General features: G+C 47.9%; 1 protein-coding gene across 1 annotated transcript; it reads left to right on the forward strand.

Moving 5' to 3' along the window:
• The first annotated feature begins 4,954 nt into the window (after window positions 1-4,954).
• Window positions 4,955-9,115, forward strand: LOC138826194 (MARVEL domain-containing protein 1). The gene is made up of 2 exons (XM_070021351.1): window positions 4,955-7,055; window positions 8,143-9,115. The coding sequence occupies exon 1, from the start codon at window positions 5,071-5,073 to the stop codon at window positions 5,590-5,592; it is 522 nt and encodes a 173-aa protein (XP_069877452.1). The 5' UTR covers window positions 4,955-5,070; the 3' UTR covers window positions 5,593-7,055; window positions 8,143-9,115.
• Window positions 9,116-19,693: the final 10,578 nt, after the last annotated feature.

Below are 19,693 nucleotides of genomic sequence, written 5' to 3' on the forward strand. Positions count from 1 at the left end.
CCTCAAGGCAAGTGCTCTACCACTTGAACCACCCTGCCACTTCCAGTTTTCTGGTGGTTAAGTGGAGATAAAAGTCTCACAGATTTTCCTGCCAGGGCTGGCTTTGAACAGCAAGCCTCAGATCTCAACCTCCTGAGTAGCTAGGATTACAGGCATGAGCCATCAGTGCCTGGCTTCATCTGTTTTCTTTTTCTTTTGTTTTTTTGTTTTTTTGCCGGTCATGGGGCCTGAACTCTGGGCCTGGGCACTGTCCCTCAGCTCTTCAGCTCAAGGCTAGTGTTCTACCACTGGAGCCACAGCACCATTTCCAGCTTTTTCTGTTTATGTGGTGCTGAGGAATCGAACCCAGGGCTGAGCTACCTTCCCAGTCCCCATCTGTTTTCTTGCTATGAATTTTGCTGTTACCTGATTTGTGTCAAGTGCCAGTCAAGGTCCTCACACATAAAAAGGTATTAGACAAATGTGACTGAGTCCATGAAGTCAGTACTTCAATCATAGCAGAGGCTGAAGACAGAATAGAAACTCTGTACAGCCAGTGCCAATCATGGGATTTCAAGGTGCGCAACACCTTCTTCCTTGTCTCAGCTTCTGGACACACCCAGAATCACTGCCCTGGAGCTCAGAAAATCAACCAAGCAAACATACTATTTTGTTCTCTGAGCAGCCTGGGCCCTGTTTTGGCTTGCATGTTTCCCTCTGCCTACTACATATATTAGGAGGGTCAGTCACTGTGACTAATACCTGAGAGAGACAGTTAAAAGGAGGAATTACTTATTTCAGTTCTCTCTGTTTCAGAGGTTTCCATCTATGGTCAGCTGGGGCCTGAAACAAGGCATAGCGGGGAGCACATGGCAGTAGCAGGGCTGCTCACTTTATGGCAGCCAGGAAGCATAAGTGTGTGTGTGTGTGTGTGTGTGTGTGTGTGTGTGTGTGTGTGTGTGTGTGTGTGTGTGTGGTGTGTATGAGAGAGACAGAGACAGAGAGACAGAAACAGAGAGACAGACAGGAGCCAGGGCCTATCTCTCCAGGACATACCTCTAGTGACATCTTTCCTCCAATTAGCTCCCACTTCTGAAAGTTTCCATCACCTCCCACTAATGCTATCAAATTATAATTCTGATGGTGGATGAATCCACTGATTAGATCAGAGCCCTTTCAGTGATTTACCTTTCAGTGATTGTCTCACAGATAGATGCTAAACCATCCTCTCTGGATGGATTCCTGAGTCAGAAACAAGGCAGCATGAGCATCATAGTTAGGTCTATTCTCCTTCACCTCAGCACGTATGGGGACAGTATGGAGAGTCCTAGATGCATATACATGGACTGAGGCCTTGTTGAGCAGCAATGAACTTGAAGTACCTGCCACCTCCATTCCTATGGTAAACAAGCCTCCTCTTTGGGAAAAGATGTTCCTTCATCTCTCAAAGTTTCTGGCTGCAAACACAACCTGGAGGAATGGCTGGCCAAAGAGCAAATATAATCTTGTATTCTTGGCATACCCAAAGATAACATCCTATGTCTGCTATGTCTGCTTATCCAAATTTTATTCATCCTTCAATAACACTGTGCTCTTAGAGACTCTCCAGTTCTTCCCCTTTGAATTTTCTTTATAACCCTCCTTTCTACTTCTTTGATGTCCATAAGCATTCTTCCACTTCCAGCAGAGTGCCAACATTTGAGTGCAGGACAACAGCTAGGTGTTTGTATCTAACAGGTGCTCAGACCAGATCTATTGAGTTGGATGGAATCAAGATTTTTTTTCCTACATGGCTATGCTTTTCCAGAGAATGTGTTCCATCACCCCTTGGAATGTTTTCAGGATTCCAGAGGCTAAAAATATCATGGTCCCAAAGCCACTGTAGAATGTTTCCTTGTAAGGAGCTAGGCATGTCTCCTGTGGCTGAAGCTTGGTCCACCACCAGGTGGCACCATAACCAACATAGTCTGATCCCCTTTTTATTTTTTTTTATTTTTTTTTTTTTAATTTTTTTTATTGTAGAGATACTATACAGAGGGTTACAGTTACATGAGTGAGGTAATGAGTACACTTCCACTTCCTCTTGAACATTGTTACCCCCTCCATTGTTTTCCCCCTACCATCCCCTCCCTCCCTCCCTTCCCCAAGGTTCTTTTTTTTTTTTTTTTTTTTTTGATCGTGATTAAGTGATTACTTAATTTCCGGAAATTCACAGTATTGTGGAATAATGATGCTCATTTAAAGTCACAAGTTCATTCTAACTTTCCTGGAGCAAATTGTCTATCACAGTCTGTAATATATAACGGTGCTCATATGTTATATACCATATATGTGATCAGCAGCATGGTGATCCCCTTTTTAGAAGAGGATTCTCTTCTTTGTATCACTTAGTATCCCTGCTCACAAAGATTCCATTATCCAGTCCAGTACCCCCAGATTCAGCCACTAGCTGCCGGTCCAAGCCTCAGCCTTAGTAAAGAGCAGCATTCAGAGGACATGGAGGATGTCAACTCCTAGAGTTAAAAGATGCTGAGGGAAAAATTCCAAGATTGGCATCAATTTTAATTCCATCAGTGCCACTTGCAAGTTGTGTTTCCTGGGGCAAGTCACTTACCCTTCCTGGGTTCTCGTGAGAGTAGCTGAGGATAAAACATGGGAAGGACATAAAAGCACTTGGAATGTGGATGTGGAGACAGTTCCACCTGGACTTCTGCTTAAACTGTCCCTACCAGCTCTGTGAATCCAGTCAACTTAATCCCTTTAAACTCTGCTTTCCCCCTCAGTGACCAATCAGCTACGAAGAGTCATCGCATAGGTTGGTGTAAGGATTAAGTAGAAAAATGAATATAGGGGCTGGAAAGGTGGCTCAGTGGTAGAGCGCTTGCCTTGCATGCCTGAGGCCCTGGGTTCGATTCCTCAGCACCACATAAGCAAAAAGAAAAAAAGCCGGAAGTGGCGCTGTGGCTCAAGTGGTAGAGTGCTAGCCTTGAGCTGAAGAGCTGAGGGACAGTGCCCAAGCCCAGAGTTCAGGCCCCACGACTGGACCCAAAAAAAAAGAAAAATGAATATAAAGTACTTAGCATGAAGTAAGCATTCAGTTTAGAAAACCACACATCTGACTCCCTAGCCCCTAAAACCATGCCCAACACTTAAGTAAGTGCTTGACATTTACTTGCTGGGAAAAATTATTTTACAGATGAGGCACAAAGAGGTGATATAGAGGTTATGCCTTACCGTTTGTTCATTTTTATATGCATTCAGAGCTTTCGCAAAACACTATGTGGGCTGAGGAGGCAGCAAACAAGTATTAGCTTCCTGAGGAGCCATAGAAGACCCGTTCCCCCCAAAGCAGTGGATGCTTCTCAGGAGATGCAGTATTAGCTTTACAATACAGTCTGCTGCACAACTGATGCAGACATGGTTTCCCTGACTAGAGGAGTTCTCTCAGTTCTATTGTCATTCCTGTGCCACTCAGACGTCAATTCCACCCACATTACTGAGGGTTTCCAGTGCCAGGCCCAGGCAATGACAGGCATGGTAACCAATGGCTATGATGCAGCAGAAGTAGAAGTATCTCAGAGGAATGGTCCCAGCAGAGGCTTAGAAGAGCAAGTAATTAACAGTATGGGAGGAAGGAACAAAACTCAGCAGTATTTAAACTGGGCAATGAAGGCTAAGTAGGAGGTCTAGAAATGAAGAACATTTTGAGTTTGTTTGGAAAAAAAGAGCATTCTGGGTGGGTACTTGGGTAAGGGAAGGAAGTGGAAAACCAGTAAGTTGAAAGTTGGCTGGGGATAGATTGTGAAATATGCCACATAGAAGAGACAGACCTCCATGCTGTGTTTGGTGTGCCAGTATGTAAGGAACAAACAGGTCTGTTCTAGAAAATGGCTCAAGTGCAGCAAGGTTGGATCTGATGGAAGGAGAAGAGAGACGAATTTTAAATATGAATCCTGTTCCGATCTGCTCCAGACTTAGCTTTCCTATTTAGGAAAACCAGGACAATAGTCGTGTGTATCTTTTAGGTTGTTTTGAGCTTAAATGAGGATGCACACAAAGCACTGGGACAGTAATAACAATAATGCAACACATCATTGGCTTCATTACCCTCAGCTGGCTGTTTGGCTGGGTAAACACGAGGGCTATGTTATCTTCTGGAGCTGGTTTTCCTGTGATTCCAGATTAAGGCATCTTTTAAATCTAGACAAGATGTAAAGGTGGCCTGGAGGGGCTGTTACACAAGACTGGGGTCAGTCACTGTCGTTTGTGTCCACTGGAGAGACAGTTGGGGCCTGTGGTATATTAAAGTATGCTCGCCCTAGACCTCCAAGGTGAAAACGCCTGAGCCCAGCCAGCTTCGGACAGGATGAGTATGCAGTGGGCTCAGGGCAGGATATTGCAAAAGTCCAGGTGAGAAAGGTCAGTCTAGCACCAGGCCCTGCTCCCATCCCCCCTCCTGCCCTGCCCCAGCCCCTGGAGCACGAGCTGGGCCAAGAAGCCAAGGAGTAGAAAAATGACTGGACAAAGAGGGGGAAAAAAAGGGTCCTGGCTGGAGGCTGGGAGGACAGTGGCGAGGCTGGCTTCCCCCCTGAAGCTGGGCCTGAGCCCAGGAAACAGGCCGGGTAGGGACAGCCCCAGATGTAGCAAACTGGGCCCAGCGGAGAGGGCGGCAGCGGTGGGCAGGCCCGTGGCAAGCTAGGGGGGTGAGGGTGCGGGCGCGCTCCACCCTGGCCTGCAGACCGAGGAATCAGAGCAGGGAGTGAGGCGAGGAGGGGGGGCGCGCCAGGGTGGAGATGGAGACGGAAAGAGGGATGGCAGGAAGCCGGGAGGAGCGAGCAGGGGTGGAGACCGTGGAGGGGAAGGGAAAAGGGCGGGCAAGAGGGGTGGAGGGGTGGAGAGAGGGAAAGAGAGAAAGAGAGGAGGAGAGAGGGGAGGCGGGGTAGGGGGAAAGGGAGAGGCTGGGGGAAGAACCGGCTGGGGAGTCGGGCGCAGCGGGCACTCGGGGCAGTCGCGCCGGGCCGTCCCCGCCAACAAGGCGCCGCCATTCCGCTGCTCGGGGCGCCGCCGCCGCCGCCCCCGCGCCGGGGAGCCATGCCCCCGCCGCCGCCGCGCCAGCCGCCGCCCCCGGCGCGCACCGCCCGGGGCGCCGTGCGCCTGCAGCGGGCCTTCCTGCGCGGCCCGCTGGGCGTGCTGCGGCTGCTGCAGCTGCTGGCCGGAGCCGCCTTCTGGGTCACCATCGCCACCAGCAAGTACCAGGGCCCCGTGCACTTCGCGCTCTTCGTGTCGGTGCTCTTCTGGCTGCTCACCCTGGGCCTCTACTTCCTCACGTTGCTGGGCAAGTACGAGCTGGTGCCCGTGCTGGGCTCGCGCTGGCTCGTCGTCAACGTGGCACACGACCTGCTGGCGGCCGCCCTCTACGGGGCCGCCACGGGCGTCATGATCGACCAGACCCAGCGCCACAGCTATTGCAACCTCAAGAATTACCCACTGCCTTGCGCCTACCATGCCTTCCTGGCGGCCGCCGTCTGCGGCGGCCTGTGCCTCGGCCTCTACCTGCTCTCTGCGCTCTACGGCTGCTGCCGTCGCTACCAGGGCAAGCAGGAGGTAGTGTGAGGCCACCGAGGCTCCGATCGGCGCGGGGGAACCCTCGGACTTCTTCCCGCCGTCGCCGCCCCCCCCCTCCCGCGTCCCCGCGCCCCGGCACCCTCCCCGCTGCCTTGCATTTCCACTGCCGCCCGCATCCAGGACCCCCGACGTGCACTTCCAGCGGGATGTCAGCGCCGCCGGCCGCTGAGCCGTCTCCGGGCACCCTCAGAGCGCCCCCGGGGGGTCCAGACACCTCCCCAATCTCCGCTTCCCCCCTGGCAGCTCCAGGCGAAGCCTTGCAACTCCTTTCCCCCTTCCCTACTGAGAGCGAGACGTGGACAGACGCAGCCGCGTAGATCCGGAGAAGCTCACAAATTGGAAACAGTCTTAGAGCTGCACCCCCGCCCCCTGCTTCCCGTCTCCTCCGGCCTTCGGAAGGCCACTCCTTTCCGCAGACCCTGGTCCCTGTCCTAGCTTCAGGTGCTGCAAATGGCCGGCTGGTAGCCACGGGTGGGGCTGGGGACAGGCCTGCGTTGGTCCCGGCATGCGCCATGAGTTCTGCCAAGTTGGGTTTTATTTGGGCATTGTGCAGACATCTTGCAGGCTCTCCTTGCCCATCCTTGGGTGCTTTGATGACTTGGGGTGGGGCCAGTCTTCCGAGGTGGGGGATGGATGAGGAAGGCCTGTGGGGTCTTGGCTTGCCTCTGCCTCCTCCGGCTTTGTTCATGCAGGCCAAGCCCAAACACACTTAAGTTTCCTGGCCTCCAAATGCCACAGGTGGTCTGTTTAGATCTCATTCACCAGCCTCCGCTCCACCTCACCCCTCCAGATCTGTGCATTAGGGATTCCACGCCATCAACACGAATGTTGGGGTGAGGCCCACCCCAGATTTGTCTTTATACAGATGGTTACCCAGAGCCTGTTTTGGGGAACAGCCAGCCCAAGGTAATCGGGTGCCAGCCCTCTTCAGCACTGTTGGTCCAGGAAACTTGGCTGAGGAGCCAGCAGCGAGAGGGTTCGGAAGCCAGCTGCACTTGACAATGGCACACTCTCTCCTTTTTTGGAGACTGATATTCCTTAGCATAGCAAGGACTCAGGATGCCTACAGTCCAAGAAGCCCAAGCACAGAGGTTGAGTTGGCTGCATGAACTGCATCTAGGCCTGGGCCAGTGTTACCTACCTTCAGATGTCAGCCCACAGTCCAACCTACTGAACATCTGGGAAGCTCTTCTGATAAGGAAGTTCTCTTAACTGAGGACATTCCCCAGAAAGGAAGGAACTAGCTGGTTCCTCACCGGCCAGAGACCTGGGAACAAGTGAACTTGAACATTCCCTTATACTGTTGAAGAAAATGGAACCCAAGTTACCTATGTAGTAACAGTCAGCTGTAAGACATCCTGGCATTGAGTGATCAGTTGGCAGCCTGGGCAGTGCCCACCAAAGGGAAGAGAAGTCTCTGGAGTCAGTGAACAGCTGGCGTCATCTCTAAGGTAAGACATTCCTTGGTTTTCTGGAAGGAGTGATAAGATTTTGAACAAAAAGCATAGCACAAGGGCCAGGATGTAGCTCAGCGGCAAAGCACTTACCTAGCAAGTGCAATGTCTTTTGGCTTTGATTCCCAGTACCAAAAAAGAAAAGACCCCCCCCAAAAAAAGCACATCACTTCCTTTCCCTAAAATGAAAGGGTTTTCATTCAGAGAAAGTTGGAGGGGTGACAGTAATCACAGTTGTGAAAATTCAACCTTTTTGCTAAATCCTTTGAAGGTCTGTGCTTTGAAGAAGAGCCTTCTCTGTATTAGAAACCAGAATATAAGAGACTACATGGGGATGGGACCCAAGGCTTCATGTGTGCTGACCATGCTCTCAACTCCCTACCAGTTGACCATACCCCACCCGCTATGAGCACTTTGCTTTTGGTGGGGGACTCAGGGCCTTGTGCTTGCTAGGCTGGCACTCTGTCACTTAAGCCACATCTCTAGCCTTGCCTTTTTTTGGGGGGGGAGGGGTCATGGGGGCTGAACTCTAGGCCTGGGTGCTGTCTTTCAGCTCTTCAGCTCAAGGCTAGTGCTCTACCACTTGAGCCACAACGCCACTTCTGGCTTTTTCTGCTTATGTGGTGCTGAGGAATGGAACCCAGGGCCTCATGCATACAAGGCAAGCACTCTACCCCTGAGCCACCTTCCCAGCCCTAGCCTTGCATTTTGACTGGTTATTTTGGAGATGAAATCTAGTGAACTTTTCTGCCTAGGATAACCTGGAACAATAATCCTCTGGATCTTAGCTTCCTGAGTAGCTAGAATAACAGGCATGAGCCACTGGCACACCAGCAATTTCCAGAACTATTTTCATCTTGCAGAACTGAAATTCTACCCACTAAAAATGTTTTTCATGTTTTTTTTCTCTCTCTCTGGGAAATCCCAGAACATTTTTTCCCATAGGTGTAGGCTGGGCCTCACAGCCCTGCTCCAGAGAGAGTTGACTGATATTTCCAATGAGAGACAGTGCCAGCCAGCCCTGGAGTGGGCTTTGCTAGGAAATCTGGGTAGCTTGTCAGTCCAGGACTTCTTTCTGTTGTAGGTTTCCATGTTGCTGAGGTGGTAGAGATTCCCAGAGCCTATCAAGCCGCTCTGTCCTGGGACCTGCCACCCTGGCTGGCAACACCTTTCTGGCTTGAGCCTAACAGCAGGTTTTGGAATCTTCACTTCAGTGGAACAGGTGGAAGAGAGGAGGTCCTCCATCCACAGCCTCCTGCCCACATCATCCAACAGAAGAGTGGTGCCAAGGAAGACTGACTCTGCCTTCCTGATTCTCTTATAATTTGGACAAAAGATTCTGGACACCTGGACCTGAGATCTGTGGCCTATTTCCTAAATAATGCGTTTTAGTTCCAGCTTTTATTCCTTTTTCTTTTGTCATAGTCGTGGTCGTTGTCGTCTCCTCCTCCTCCTCCTCCTCCTCCTTCTTTTTTTTTTTTTTTTTTTAAAGATCGCCATCTGAACTATACCCTCAGCTCAGGTCTCTTTCTTGGTCCCTGACCCTGATGGTCTGTCTGTGTCCAGGCAACTTTACTCAGGAGCATGCATCTTGATCTTCCCAGTGCCTCATCTACAAAGATGTACCTGTAGCATTCCAGAGCTCACTGGCTCTTCCAGAAGTGCCTTCCTGATTGGCTTCCAGCAGTTTGGCAGGCCTTTAGTTCTGCCAGATGTGAGAAGGACAGATAAAACTGCCATCACACCTCCCTTACCCTCCAGGGCCTGTGCCAAGGGTCTGACCACCTATCAGGTCCAGAGCACTTGGATACTGGGGCTTGTCTTGTAGGCCTGACACCAGGAGTCTAGCCATCTTAAGACTACCTTAGTAGCTTCCAGTCACAAAGTTTGGGAGCCACTTGTGGACCTAGAAGGTGATTTTTTTCAGTGTCTCTGAAGGCCAAGAGAGGGTTGGTACAGGAGGAGTGAGGAGATGAGGAGAGGGGTGGGTATGCCTCATCTAGTAGTTTAGTGGCGGTTACCAGTATGCTTTTCTGAATAAAGCTTGGTTTGTTTGATCTTGGTGTTTGTGTCTTTTATCCTGGTCCTCTGTAGCAACCCTCTGTGCTGAGTCTTCCAGCCCTCCTTCATGTCCTCCTCCCATGCTGCCCTGCGGCTGGCTCCTCTCCACCTCCCTGCCTTCCCCTTGCTTCAGGGAGGGAAGGAAAATGAGTTCACAGATTTCCACTGTGGTTAGGAGCAGGGGACAGGGTTGCCTGAGGGCCGGAACCAGAGGGAAAAGTTCAGTATTCCTGGCTGAGGTTGCAGGGAATGGCTTTCAATAGGCCTCTGTTTGGAAACTCCATTGCCTGTTACCAGAAATGGGGGTTACTGTGGTGCCAGCAGGGTTCTGTTCTAGTCCAACCCCATCATCATACAGAGAGGAAAAAACATTCCAGTGCGCTGTGACAACTTGTCAAATGCCTTATAGTGATTAGACACAGAGTCGGTGGAGCCCCGGCTCTTGTGTTTGTCCTCCTGTGCCTATTCTGTGGCCCAGATTGCCCACAGATTGTTGACCCAGCCAGCTGTTGGCTGCTGGACTGGACTGAGATGCCCTGGAATGGATGGGCATGGGGCAGAGGAGAGATTTCCTGGCTGGCTTCTTCCTAGGCCCTGGGTCTGGTATCTGCAGCTGGGGAATGGGATCCTCCTGGAAGAGCTCAAACTCACTGGGAACAGTTACGTTTCTGTACATGTTACCCACTCTTCCGAAGGACACCCCCCCCCAACATGTGCCCACCTCCCTCTTCCTCTTTGTGTTTTGGTTTAGCATTTCCAGGGTGAAGGGAAAGGCCATTGGCTGCTGAGTTCCCTCCTTTAGTCCCCTCTTCTCTCTCCTCTTTAGATATCTCTCACAAAGTAAAAAATGGCACAGCGTTATGCAAAGGCGGGGAAGCCCTGCTCAGCTTTACTTAGCTTGGTGCAATATTTTACCATTAAAAATGTGCTTTTATTAAGCCAGATGTGGTCCAAGCCAGATCCAAGCTATAAGGGAGTTGGAAGTAGAAGGATCAGTGTTCAAGGCCATCTGGGAAAAGCACTAGACCCTACCTGAGAAATAAAAAGGGTTTGGGGTATGGCAGAAGTAGTAGAATGCCTGCTTAGCAAGTACAAGATCCTGAGTTCTAGTCCCAGTACCTACAGAAAGAAACAAATTTGTTTTGTTTTCTGTTTTTTGCTGGTCATGGGGCTTGAACTCTGTGCCTGGGTGCTGTCCCTCAGCTCTTCAGCTCAAGGCTAGCACTTTACAACTTGAGTCACAGCACCACTTCCGGCTTTTTCTGCTTAGGTGGTGCTGAGGAATGGAACCCAGGGCCTCATAGCATGTGAGACAAGCACTCTTAACACTGAGCCACCTTGCCAGCCCAGAAAATGAGTTTTTTTTTTTAAACTGTCAATTGATCTTCTTAGAGGTTGGTATAGCCATCCCCTACTCCAACAGAGTATCAGAGAAGGAAAGGGCCTAGTCCAGCATCACATAGCTGGCTAGTGGCAAGACAAGTACTAGAAGGCAGATGTTTTCTTAAGCCCTTGTGGTCGTTGGCAGGACCAAGGAAACAAGTTCTCAAGTTTTCCCTCCTGGAGACCAAGTGTTGAGGGGTTCAGGGATAGACAAATCTGGAATTTCTTGCTCTGTGTGTGTGTGTGTGTGTGTGTGTGTGTGTGTGTGTGTGTGTGTGTGTGTGTGTGTGTGTGTGTGTGTGTGTGTGTGTGTGTGTGTGTGTGTGGCACTTTGACATGAACACTGCTTTCTCAAGGACATAATGAGCCCCTTTGAGTCTGGGATTTTTGTTCACTTATATCTATTGATTTTCCTATTTGTTTTTTTTAAAATTAGCACATGTTAGTTATACAAGGACGGTTTAATTGTGACATTGCCATACATATAAACAATGTATCCTGATCAACCTCCATCACTATTGCTCTCCTTCATCCCACTCCACCTTCTTAAAGTGTTTTCAGTAGGTTCTGTTTTCTTTTTTTTTTTGTTGGTCGTGGGGCTTGAACTCTGGGCTTGGGCGCTATCCCTGTGCTCTTCAGCTCAAGGCTAGCACTCTACCACTTGAGCCACAGCGCCACTTCCGGCTTTTTTCTTTTTGCTTATGTGGTGCTGAGGAATCGAACCCAGGGCCTCAGGCATGCAAGGCAAGCGCTCTATCACTGAGCCACCTTCCCAGACCCTTTTCCTGGTTTTCTAGGGGCAAATTAGTAAACTAATATAAAATGAAGAGCAAAGTGATGAGTGAAAAGTCTGATTAGCATGATTTATTTATGTATTTGTATCTCATTTGTTACCATAGTTATTTGTAAAGTCAAATAGTATGATACAGTGTCTCTGTTAAAAGGTAACAGCAAGACATAACTTAAAACATTAAAACTTAAGTGTACAAAATTTAAAAAAAGGGATTCAGTCATCCTAATCTTATGTCATAGAGATAAGACTAGTCAGCCATTAAATTTCTTTCCTTTTTTTTTTTTTTTTTGTGGCTGTGGGGCTTGAACTCAGGTCCTGGGCGCTGTCCCTGAGCTCTTCAGCTCAAGGCTAGTGCTCTATCACTTTGAGCCACAGTACCACTTCCAGTTTTCTGGTGGTTAATTGGAGATAAGAGTCTCAGGGATTTTCCTGCCCTGGCTGGCTTTGAACCACTATCCTCAGATCTCTGCCTCCCGAGTAGCTAGGATTACAGGTATGAGCCACCCGTGCCTGGCTCTCATTTCAAAAAAACAAAAACAAAAAACTAATCAAAGGTTATAAAACACTTCTGAGTCAAGTGCATGTATGGATGCATAACACAAACACACATTTAGATTTTCTACAGTTTGTTGTCTCAATTTGACAATACTAGAGTTCTGGCTCTGTATGTCTACGTCAGCAGTAGTCAGAACTTAGTGCTTTGTTTGGAACCTTTAACATACTTTCAGTGGGAAATTTGTGGCTGTCTTGGCTGCTTCCTGTAGAGAGGAACACCCTTAAAAGAGGGATTCTCAGGCCTGTAATTCTAGCTATTTGAGATGGTAAGATCTGAGCATCTTGGTTTGAAGCCAGCTAATGCAGAAAAGTCCCTGAGACTCTTATCTCCAATTAACCACCAAAAAGCCAGAAGTCAAGCTGAAACGGTTGTGCTCTAGCTTTCAGCAAAAATAAAAAAAATAAAAAATCTCAGAAATAGTGCCCAGGTCTTGAGTGCAAGCCCAGGACTAGCACGGACTGGCATGCACAGCACAGCACAGCCCCCCTGCCCCTAAACACACAGAAGGGGAATTCGTCCTCTTGTAATAATGAGGACATGAAGCTTAAATGGTGAAATAGTTTGCTCAGGTCTGTGTCCTTTCTACCCCTATCCTGCCAAGGGTGGCAAAGAGGGGAGAGAGCCCTGGACAGCCATATCCCATCCCATAGTTAGCCTTAGGAAGGAGAATCCCAGGAACTGGACCTAACAGGGGCAGTTGAAACACGGCAAAGGGGCTTGAGACTGTCTGGACTCTGTGGGGCAAGGTGTACTGGGAGTGGGGGAAGGTAGCCAAAGCCCAAGAGGAACACTTGTCTGAGAGACTCACCCACCAACTTCAGCCTACGGAAGTTCCAGTCTGGTGGTGACTTCTTTCTTCTTTCTGTCTTTGGCTTGAGCTCTGGGCTTGGGTGTTGTCCCTGAGCTTTTTCAGCTTGAGGCTAGTCTACCACTTGAGCTACAGCTCTGCTTTTCCGTTTTTTTTGTTTTTCCTTGTGATTCATTGAAGAGAAGAGTCTCACAGACTTTCCTGCCTGGGCTGGCTTTGAACTGTGATCCTCAGATCTCAGGCTCCTAAGTAGCTAGGATTATAGGTGTAAGTCACCAGTGCCTGGCTAAGTCTGGCTTCTAATAGAAGCCCTCTTGCCTTCTCTATTCTTTTTTTTTTTTTTGTCGATTGTGGGGCTTGAACTCTGGGCCTGATCATTGTCCCTGAGCTCTTCAGCCTAAGGTGAGCCCTTTACCACTGAAACCACAGTGCCACTTCCTTGCCCTCTCTATTCTATGATACCATTTTTTTAAAGATAATATCTCACCAGGTAGCCCATGCTGGCCCTCAAACTGGCGATCCTCATGCCTCAGCCTCCTGAGTGCTGCGATTATGGGCATATGCCATTATGCCCAGGTGACTCCATTTCTTCCAAACTAGGTGATTATTTGGGATCTCGTGGGTACCAAAGTTGTGCTATTTCTTCCCCTGCCAGAGGCTTCAGACCTGCAAGCAAGCCTCTCTGGTGGGAGGCCTGGCCTCCTTGCTGTATTCTCCAAGAGTCCTAAAGGGGCGCTCTGGTCCCTAGTTGTAAAGCGGTTCTGAGTCCAGCAGGAAAGAGGAAGAACTGGCTTTCTGGAGTGCCTCCTCTGAGCCAAGAACATGACAGATGGTTTATACCACTTCTCAGTTCTATTCAAGTATGAAATGTCACGGAAACAGGCTGATAGGAGTAAACTGACTAGCTCGGTTCCTCACTGCCAGCAACGAACTCTGTGCTGCCACTTCATGCTGTTTCAAGGATTTCAGTAGACAGTTTTTCTCTCCATCCAAAGCTAGTCTGGATTCTGAAACATTTACATCTTGAGCCAAGGCAGGAAGGAAAGACTGAAAAGCAAGTTACACAATTACAACGCTGAATTACATCAGCTGAGGATGAAGTTAGATGGTTCCCATCCATCTCCCATGACCTAGGCCATAGGTCTGAAGACCTGGCCTGATCCTTTTAGGATTCTGACTCACCTCCACCATGCTCCAATCTGTCTCCTTTTGTGACTCCCAGGCAGCCAGCATGACTGGCTGAGATCTGCAGGTGTGCTCAGCCTGTGATGTTGTTAAAGGCGAGCCTCATCTCTTCTTAGTGTCTGGTCTTAGGCAATTGACAAAAACTTTTGGTGTCAAAGATCACTCAGTCCATGGCTATGAGATCAGTGCCTCTGTCACTGGGAAAAGGGTATAATGAGATGCTGTCCACGATGCAGTGTGTCTAGCAATAGTTTTCCCCCAGCAATATGACATCTTGGGGGAGGATTTCTTAAGATATGTGAGTGAAATGCTGAGTAGAGAGCCACCAGCTTCATAGTCATCGTGACCACAAATGTGAATGTGAATTCTCTTTACCCACCTCTACCATGGCTCTCTCCTCTCCCTGGAAATGACAGTCTCTCACCAGCCATAGATAGATGCCTTCCTTTCTCATTGGTGTCTACTTGCTTTCTTGTGGTCCAGGTCCTTGTTTGCCCTGCTTTCTCTTCACTTTCGCAGTGCCCCCACTCTGCCGCTGTGCTCCAGCAGCGACCCCTTCAGCCTTTCTTTTAGCCAGGAAAGCGGACACATCCATTCTGGGGTTCCAATCTGTCTGCAAGGGTGAACTGCTCTGATTTCAGTGGAAGGCTCACAAACACCCTTCGCTGTGTTTGCCGGGTCTCCCTCAATTGTGTCCCAGCCAAAATTTATCCAGGTAAAGGAGATATTTCCCTGTCACTTGGATTCCCTAGCTGGTGTACACGTGAGCATTTCACAACACGGCTTTCCTTCTTTAGTAAACTTGGCTTTATAGATTAGCTTGTCCCTATCTCCTTCCAGCAAGCCCTAGGAACTAGTGAGTTGCTGAGTTTGTTATGTCCAAGTTAAAGGCATGAACTGCTTCAGAGATCTTAGCATAGGATGAGTGCAGATTCAGCTTGACCTGACAGCAGCCATCATGAGCGGTCACTGCCAGGATTGCCCCTGAGTAAACCCAGTTTTCCTGAAAACCGAAAGTAGATAAAATCTTTAGTGTCACACATGAAATCTGGCAATCAGATCCTGGCCTCAGGGATGTGCCCGAATCTTTGATATTATCTTAATATAAACTAGATGCATTCCAGCCAGGATGACATCACTTTTGTTCTAATCTGTAAATATACCCAACTTCCTGACACAAATTGTGGGAACTCACTGGTCTCTGCTCCCCAAACCACACTCTGTCAATAAGTCCCCAATAAATAACACCCTGTAATCCTACATCTGTCTCCTCTCTTTTTTCTTTTTTTGCTGGTCCTGGAGCTTGAATTCTGGGTTTGGGGGCTGTCTCTGAGCTCCTTTTTGCTCAAGGCTAGCACTCTACCACCTGAGCTACAGCACCATTTCCAGCTCTTTCTATGATTAACTGGAGATAAGAGACTCAAGGACTTTCCTGCCCAGGCTGGCTTCGAACCTCAATTCTCAGACCTCAACCTCCTGAGTAGTTAGGATTACAGGCGTGAGCCACCAACACCTGGCTTCCTTTCTTATCTTGTGGCACCTTTAGCTATTGTTCTAGAACGGGGCATCAGAAGACCAAGATGGAGTCATTTTGTAGTGATTGTGACAATGATGATAGTGACATTCTTGATAATGGCATTAATAGTAATAAAGTTTAGTTCTCTGTACTTTTTTTTTTTTTTTTTTTTTTTTTTTTGTCGGTCGTGGGGCTTGAACTCTGGGCCTGGGTGCTGTCCCTCAGCTCTTCAGCTCAAGGCGAGCACTCTACCACTTGAGCTACAGCGCCACTTCCGGTTTTCTGGTGGTTTATTGGAGATAGGAGTCTCACGGTCTTTCCTGCCCGGGCTGGCTTTGAACCGCGATCCTCAGATCTCAGCCTCCTGAGTAGCTAGGATTACAGGCGTGAGCCACCAGCGCCCGGCCTTAGTTCTCTGTACTTTTGCATTCACAGATTACAATTTTTTTACATATATTATGTTATCTCATCCTCTAATCAACAGGTAAAGAATGTAGATAATAACTGCATTTTGTAGATGAGTCTTAGAGAGGTGAAGTAGTTGCTTAGATTTTTGTTTTTGTCTGTCTGTGTGTGTGTGCGTGCGGGCACATGCGCATGTACATGTATACTGGGCTTGAATTCATTTTGGGTCCCGTCGTGGGCCTGAACTCTGAGCCTGGGCGCTGCCCCTCAGCTGTTCAGCTCAAGGCTAGTGCTCTACCACTTGAGCCACAGCACCACTTCTGGCTTGTTTTTTTGCTTTTGGGTGCTAAGGAATCGAACCCAGGGCCTCAAGCATGCAAGGCAAGCGCTTTACCACTGAGCCACCTTCCCAGCCCACTGGGCTTGAATTCAAGGCCCAGGTACTGACTCAGCTTTTTCACTCAAAGCTAGTGCTCTACCACATAAGCCACAGCAACACTTGTGGCTTTTTGTTGCGTAATTGGAGATAAAGTTTCTCGGATTTTTCTGCTTGAGCTGACTTTGAGCCTCAATCCTCTCAGATCTCAGCCTCCTGAGTAGCTAGAATGATAGGAAGGAGCCACTGTTCCCCCACCCCCCCCCAATTTTTTGTCTTTTTGAGACACAGTCTCTGTCATCCAGACTGGCCTTGAACTCTCTGTCGTCACAGGAAGATGGCGGGGATGCCACAGTGAGACTCTATATTAAAAAGTTATTCTCGTTGTAGAGATGATCTATTTCAGTCTACTGATAGTGTATTCCTTTCCTAATAAACTTTATTCTCATGTTCACTTAAAAAAGGAGGAAGAGGGCTGGGCACCAGTGGCTCATACCTGTAGTCCTAGCTATTCCGGAGGCTGAGATCTTTGGATAACAGTTCAAAGCCAGTCCAGGCAGTTAAGTCTGTGAGACTCGTAGCTCCTATTAGCCACCAGAAGACCAGAAGTAGAGCTGTAGCTCAAAGTGGTAGAGTGCTAGCCTTAAGTGAATGAATGCTGGTGTCTAGCTGCTGTAACAAATATACCCTAACATTTCAGTAGCTTGATGTAATAAAAATGGATTGGTTATTCCCATGCACATCTATTGCTCCCTTCCATAACTGCCCTCTGTGGGTGGTCCTGGATGGTAGACAACTTTCCAATCAGTCCATTTAGAGACTCAAACTCCTGTCACCTTGTGACTCCATCATCCGTTCTCCACTGGGCTGGCAGACAGAGGAAGAGAGGCTGGAGCATGCTCCTGAGTTTTAATTGTGGTTGTCAGTAACACCCAACACTTCCACTTACTTCCTGGTGAGTCACATGACTTGACCTAGGATGGGAAATGAAGTCCACCACTGTGTACATGGTGTATTGGGGGCCAGGAGGTGTGGAGGGTGACAGGTCTTTCGGTGGACAGTTAACTGTGTCTTTCATGGGAGGTACAAGGCTTTATTGCTTTGCACTGTGGGATTTTTTTTGTGTGGGCCAGTGTTTGATGAATGGTTGTTTTCATGGCTGCCAAGAGCAGCTGAGTAAGAATGTAACTGCAGACATTCATTTCCTTGCTGTATTTGTCCAACAACTCACTGTCTCACAGCTGGAAAACTCATTACTCATGAGTACTTCTTTCCCAGGTACAAGAACATAAAGATGTATTTATTGAACTCTATTCAAGGGCAACAGAAGCAAACTGGGAATCCAAAAATATACACTGGTCAAATATGAACCTTAAGTATTACAGAAAATCCAAATAATAAAAAGAATCTAAAGACACATACCAGATATACCTTTCACTGATTCCTTCGCTTTAAAAATTGATACATGGGGTTGGGGGGGAAGGATTGGGATTGGGATTGGGATTGGGAGGGGGGAGGCTGGGAAGGGATGTGAAGGGTAAACAAAGGAGGAGGCTGCAATGCTTGGTAAGAAATGTATGCATTATCCTGCCCATGTAATTGTAACCCCTCTGTATAGTATGTTCACAAATAAAATTAAATTAAATTTTAAAAAAGAAAACATTAAAAAAATTGATACATAATCTATGTGATACTGAATTTCATCTAGCAATTACCATGTCCAAGTGTGTAGTTCATTGAAATTGTCTTTTGAACTATTTACAAGGTTGTGCAGCCATCGTCAGTCTCCATTCCAGAATAACTGTGTCATTCCTGAAGGGACCACTGTACCCTCATTCCCATCCTCCCAGTCTCTGCCAACCATGAATCTGCTTTGTCTCCGTGGATTTGCCTGTTTTGCATTTTCATATACATGTGAAAAATTTCACACTTGAATGTGAATAGTCACATACAAGATGTGGCCATTTATGGCTGGCTTTTCACTTTGTGTGTGTGTGTGTGTGTGTGTGTGTGTGTGTGTGTGTGTGTGTGTGTGTGTGTACACATGCGCACACGTGTCCCAACAGTGGAGTGCATGTCAGTAGTGGGTTTGTCCTGCTTGGCTTTTCCCTTCAAGAGAATAGAGCTTTTAAAGTTTGTTTATAATGTGGCATGTATCAGGGTTTTCTTTCTTTCTTTCTTTCTTTCTTTCTTTCTTTCTTTCTTTCTTTCTTTCTTTCTTTTGCTTTCTTTTCTCTTTTCTTTTTTTTTGCTATTTCTGTCTTGAACTCAGGGCTCAGGTGTTGTCCCTGAGCTTTTGTGCTCAAGGTTATCACTTACCACTGAGCCACAGCTCTACTTCTGGCTTTTTGTGAGTAACTGGAAATAAGTCTTACAAACTTTGCTGCCTGGGCTGGCTGTGAAACATGATCCAACCATGATCCTTAGATCTCAGCCTTTGGAATAGCTAAGATCACAGGTGTGAGCCACTGGTTCCTGGCGGGGCTTTATTTCTTTTTAGGATTAATAATATATCTTTGAAGGTACAGACTATATTTTCTTTTTTTTTTTTTGGAGGGGGGTCCGGTCATGGGGCCTGAACTCTGGGCCTGGGCACTGTCCCTCAGCTCTTCAGCTCAAGGCTAGCGCTCTACCACTTGAGCCACAGCGCCACTTCCAGCTTTTTTCTTTTTTGCTTATGTGGTGCTGAGGAATCGAACCCAGGGCCTCAGGTATGCAAGGCAAGCGCTCTACCACTGAGCCACCTTCCCAGCCCCATAGACTATATTTTCTTTATCCATCATTTATGCATTTAAGAAATTTTAGCTGAGGGGCTGGGAAAGTGGTTCAGTGGTAGAGCGCTTGCTTTGCATGCATGAGGCCCTGGGTTCGATTCCTCAGCACCACATAAGCAGAAAAAAAAAAAAAAGCTGGAAGTGGCGCTGTGGCTCAAGTGGTAGAGCACTATCCTTGAGCTGAAGAGCTGAGGGACAGCGTCCGGGCCCAGAGATCAGGCCCCACGACCGGCAAAAAAAAAAAAAAGAAATTTTAGCTGAGTGCGGTGGCTCATGCCTGAAGCCTAGCTACTCAGGAAGTTGAGACCTGGTGGACTGAGGTTAGAAGCTAGACTGGGCACAGAAGTCTGCTAGACTCCATCTTCAAAAGAACTAACAATGAATGGAGAGAGGAAGGGATGACGAAACAGTTAATATTCAATGTATACATGTGAAATGGTACCAGGTAACTTAAAGGGATGAGTGGGTTAAGAGAGGCGGGAGGAAAGATGGAAGGTGACAATGATCTTGATGCGTTGAACTCATCATCTAAATTGTTGAACTGAAACTCCTTTTTATTGCTAGTTAAAGATAATAAAATAATAAATAAAAACAAAAAGAAACAAAATAACAACAACAAAAAAAAAGCCAAGCTGAAAGCATAGCTCAAATGATAGAGTACTAGCTGAGGAAGTATGAGGCTTTGAGTTCAAACCCTGTATTGAGCTGGGCACCTGTGGCTCAAGCCTGTAGTTCTAGCTACTCAGGAGGCTGAGATCTGAGGATCGTAATTCAAAGC

Source organism: Dipodomys merriami, unplaced genomic scaffold (assembly GCF_024711535.1).
Source record: "Dipodomys merriami isolate MVZ:Mamm:240054 unplaced genomic scaffold, mDipMer1.0.p SCAF_14, whole genome shotgun sequence".
NCBI classification, from domain to species: Eukaryota; Metazoa; Chordata; class Mammalia; order Rodentia; family Heteromyidae; genus Dipodomys; species Dipodomys merriami.

Excerpts from the sequence above, each read along its gene's own strand:
- LOC138826194 (XM_070021351.1), top strand. The coding sequence starts at position 5,071 with ATGCCCCCGCCGCCGCCGCGCCAGCCGCCGCCCCCGGCGCGCACCGCC.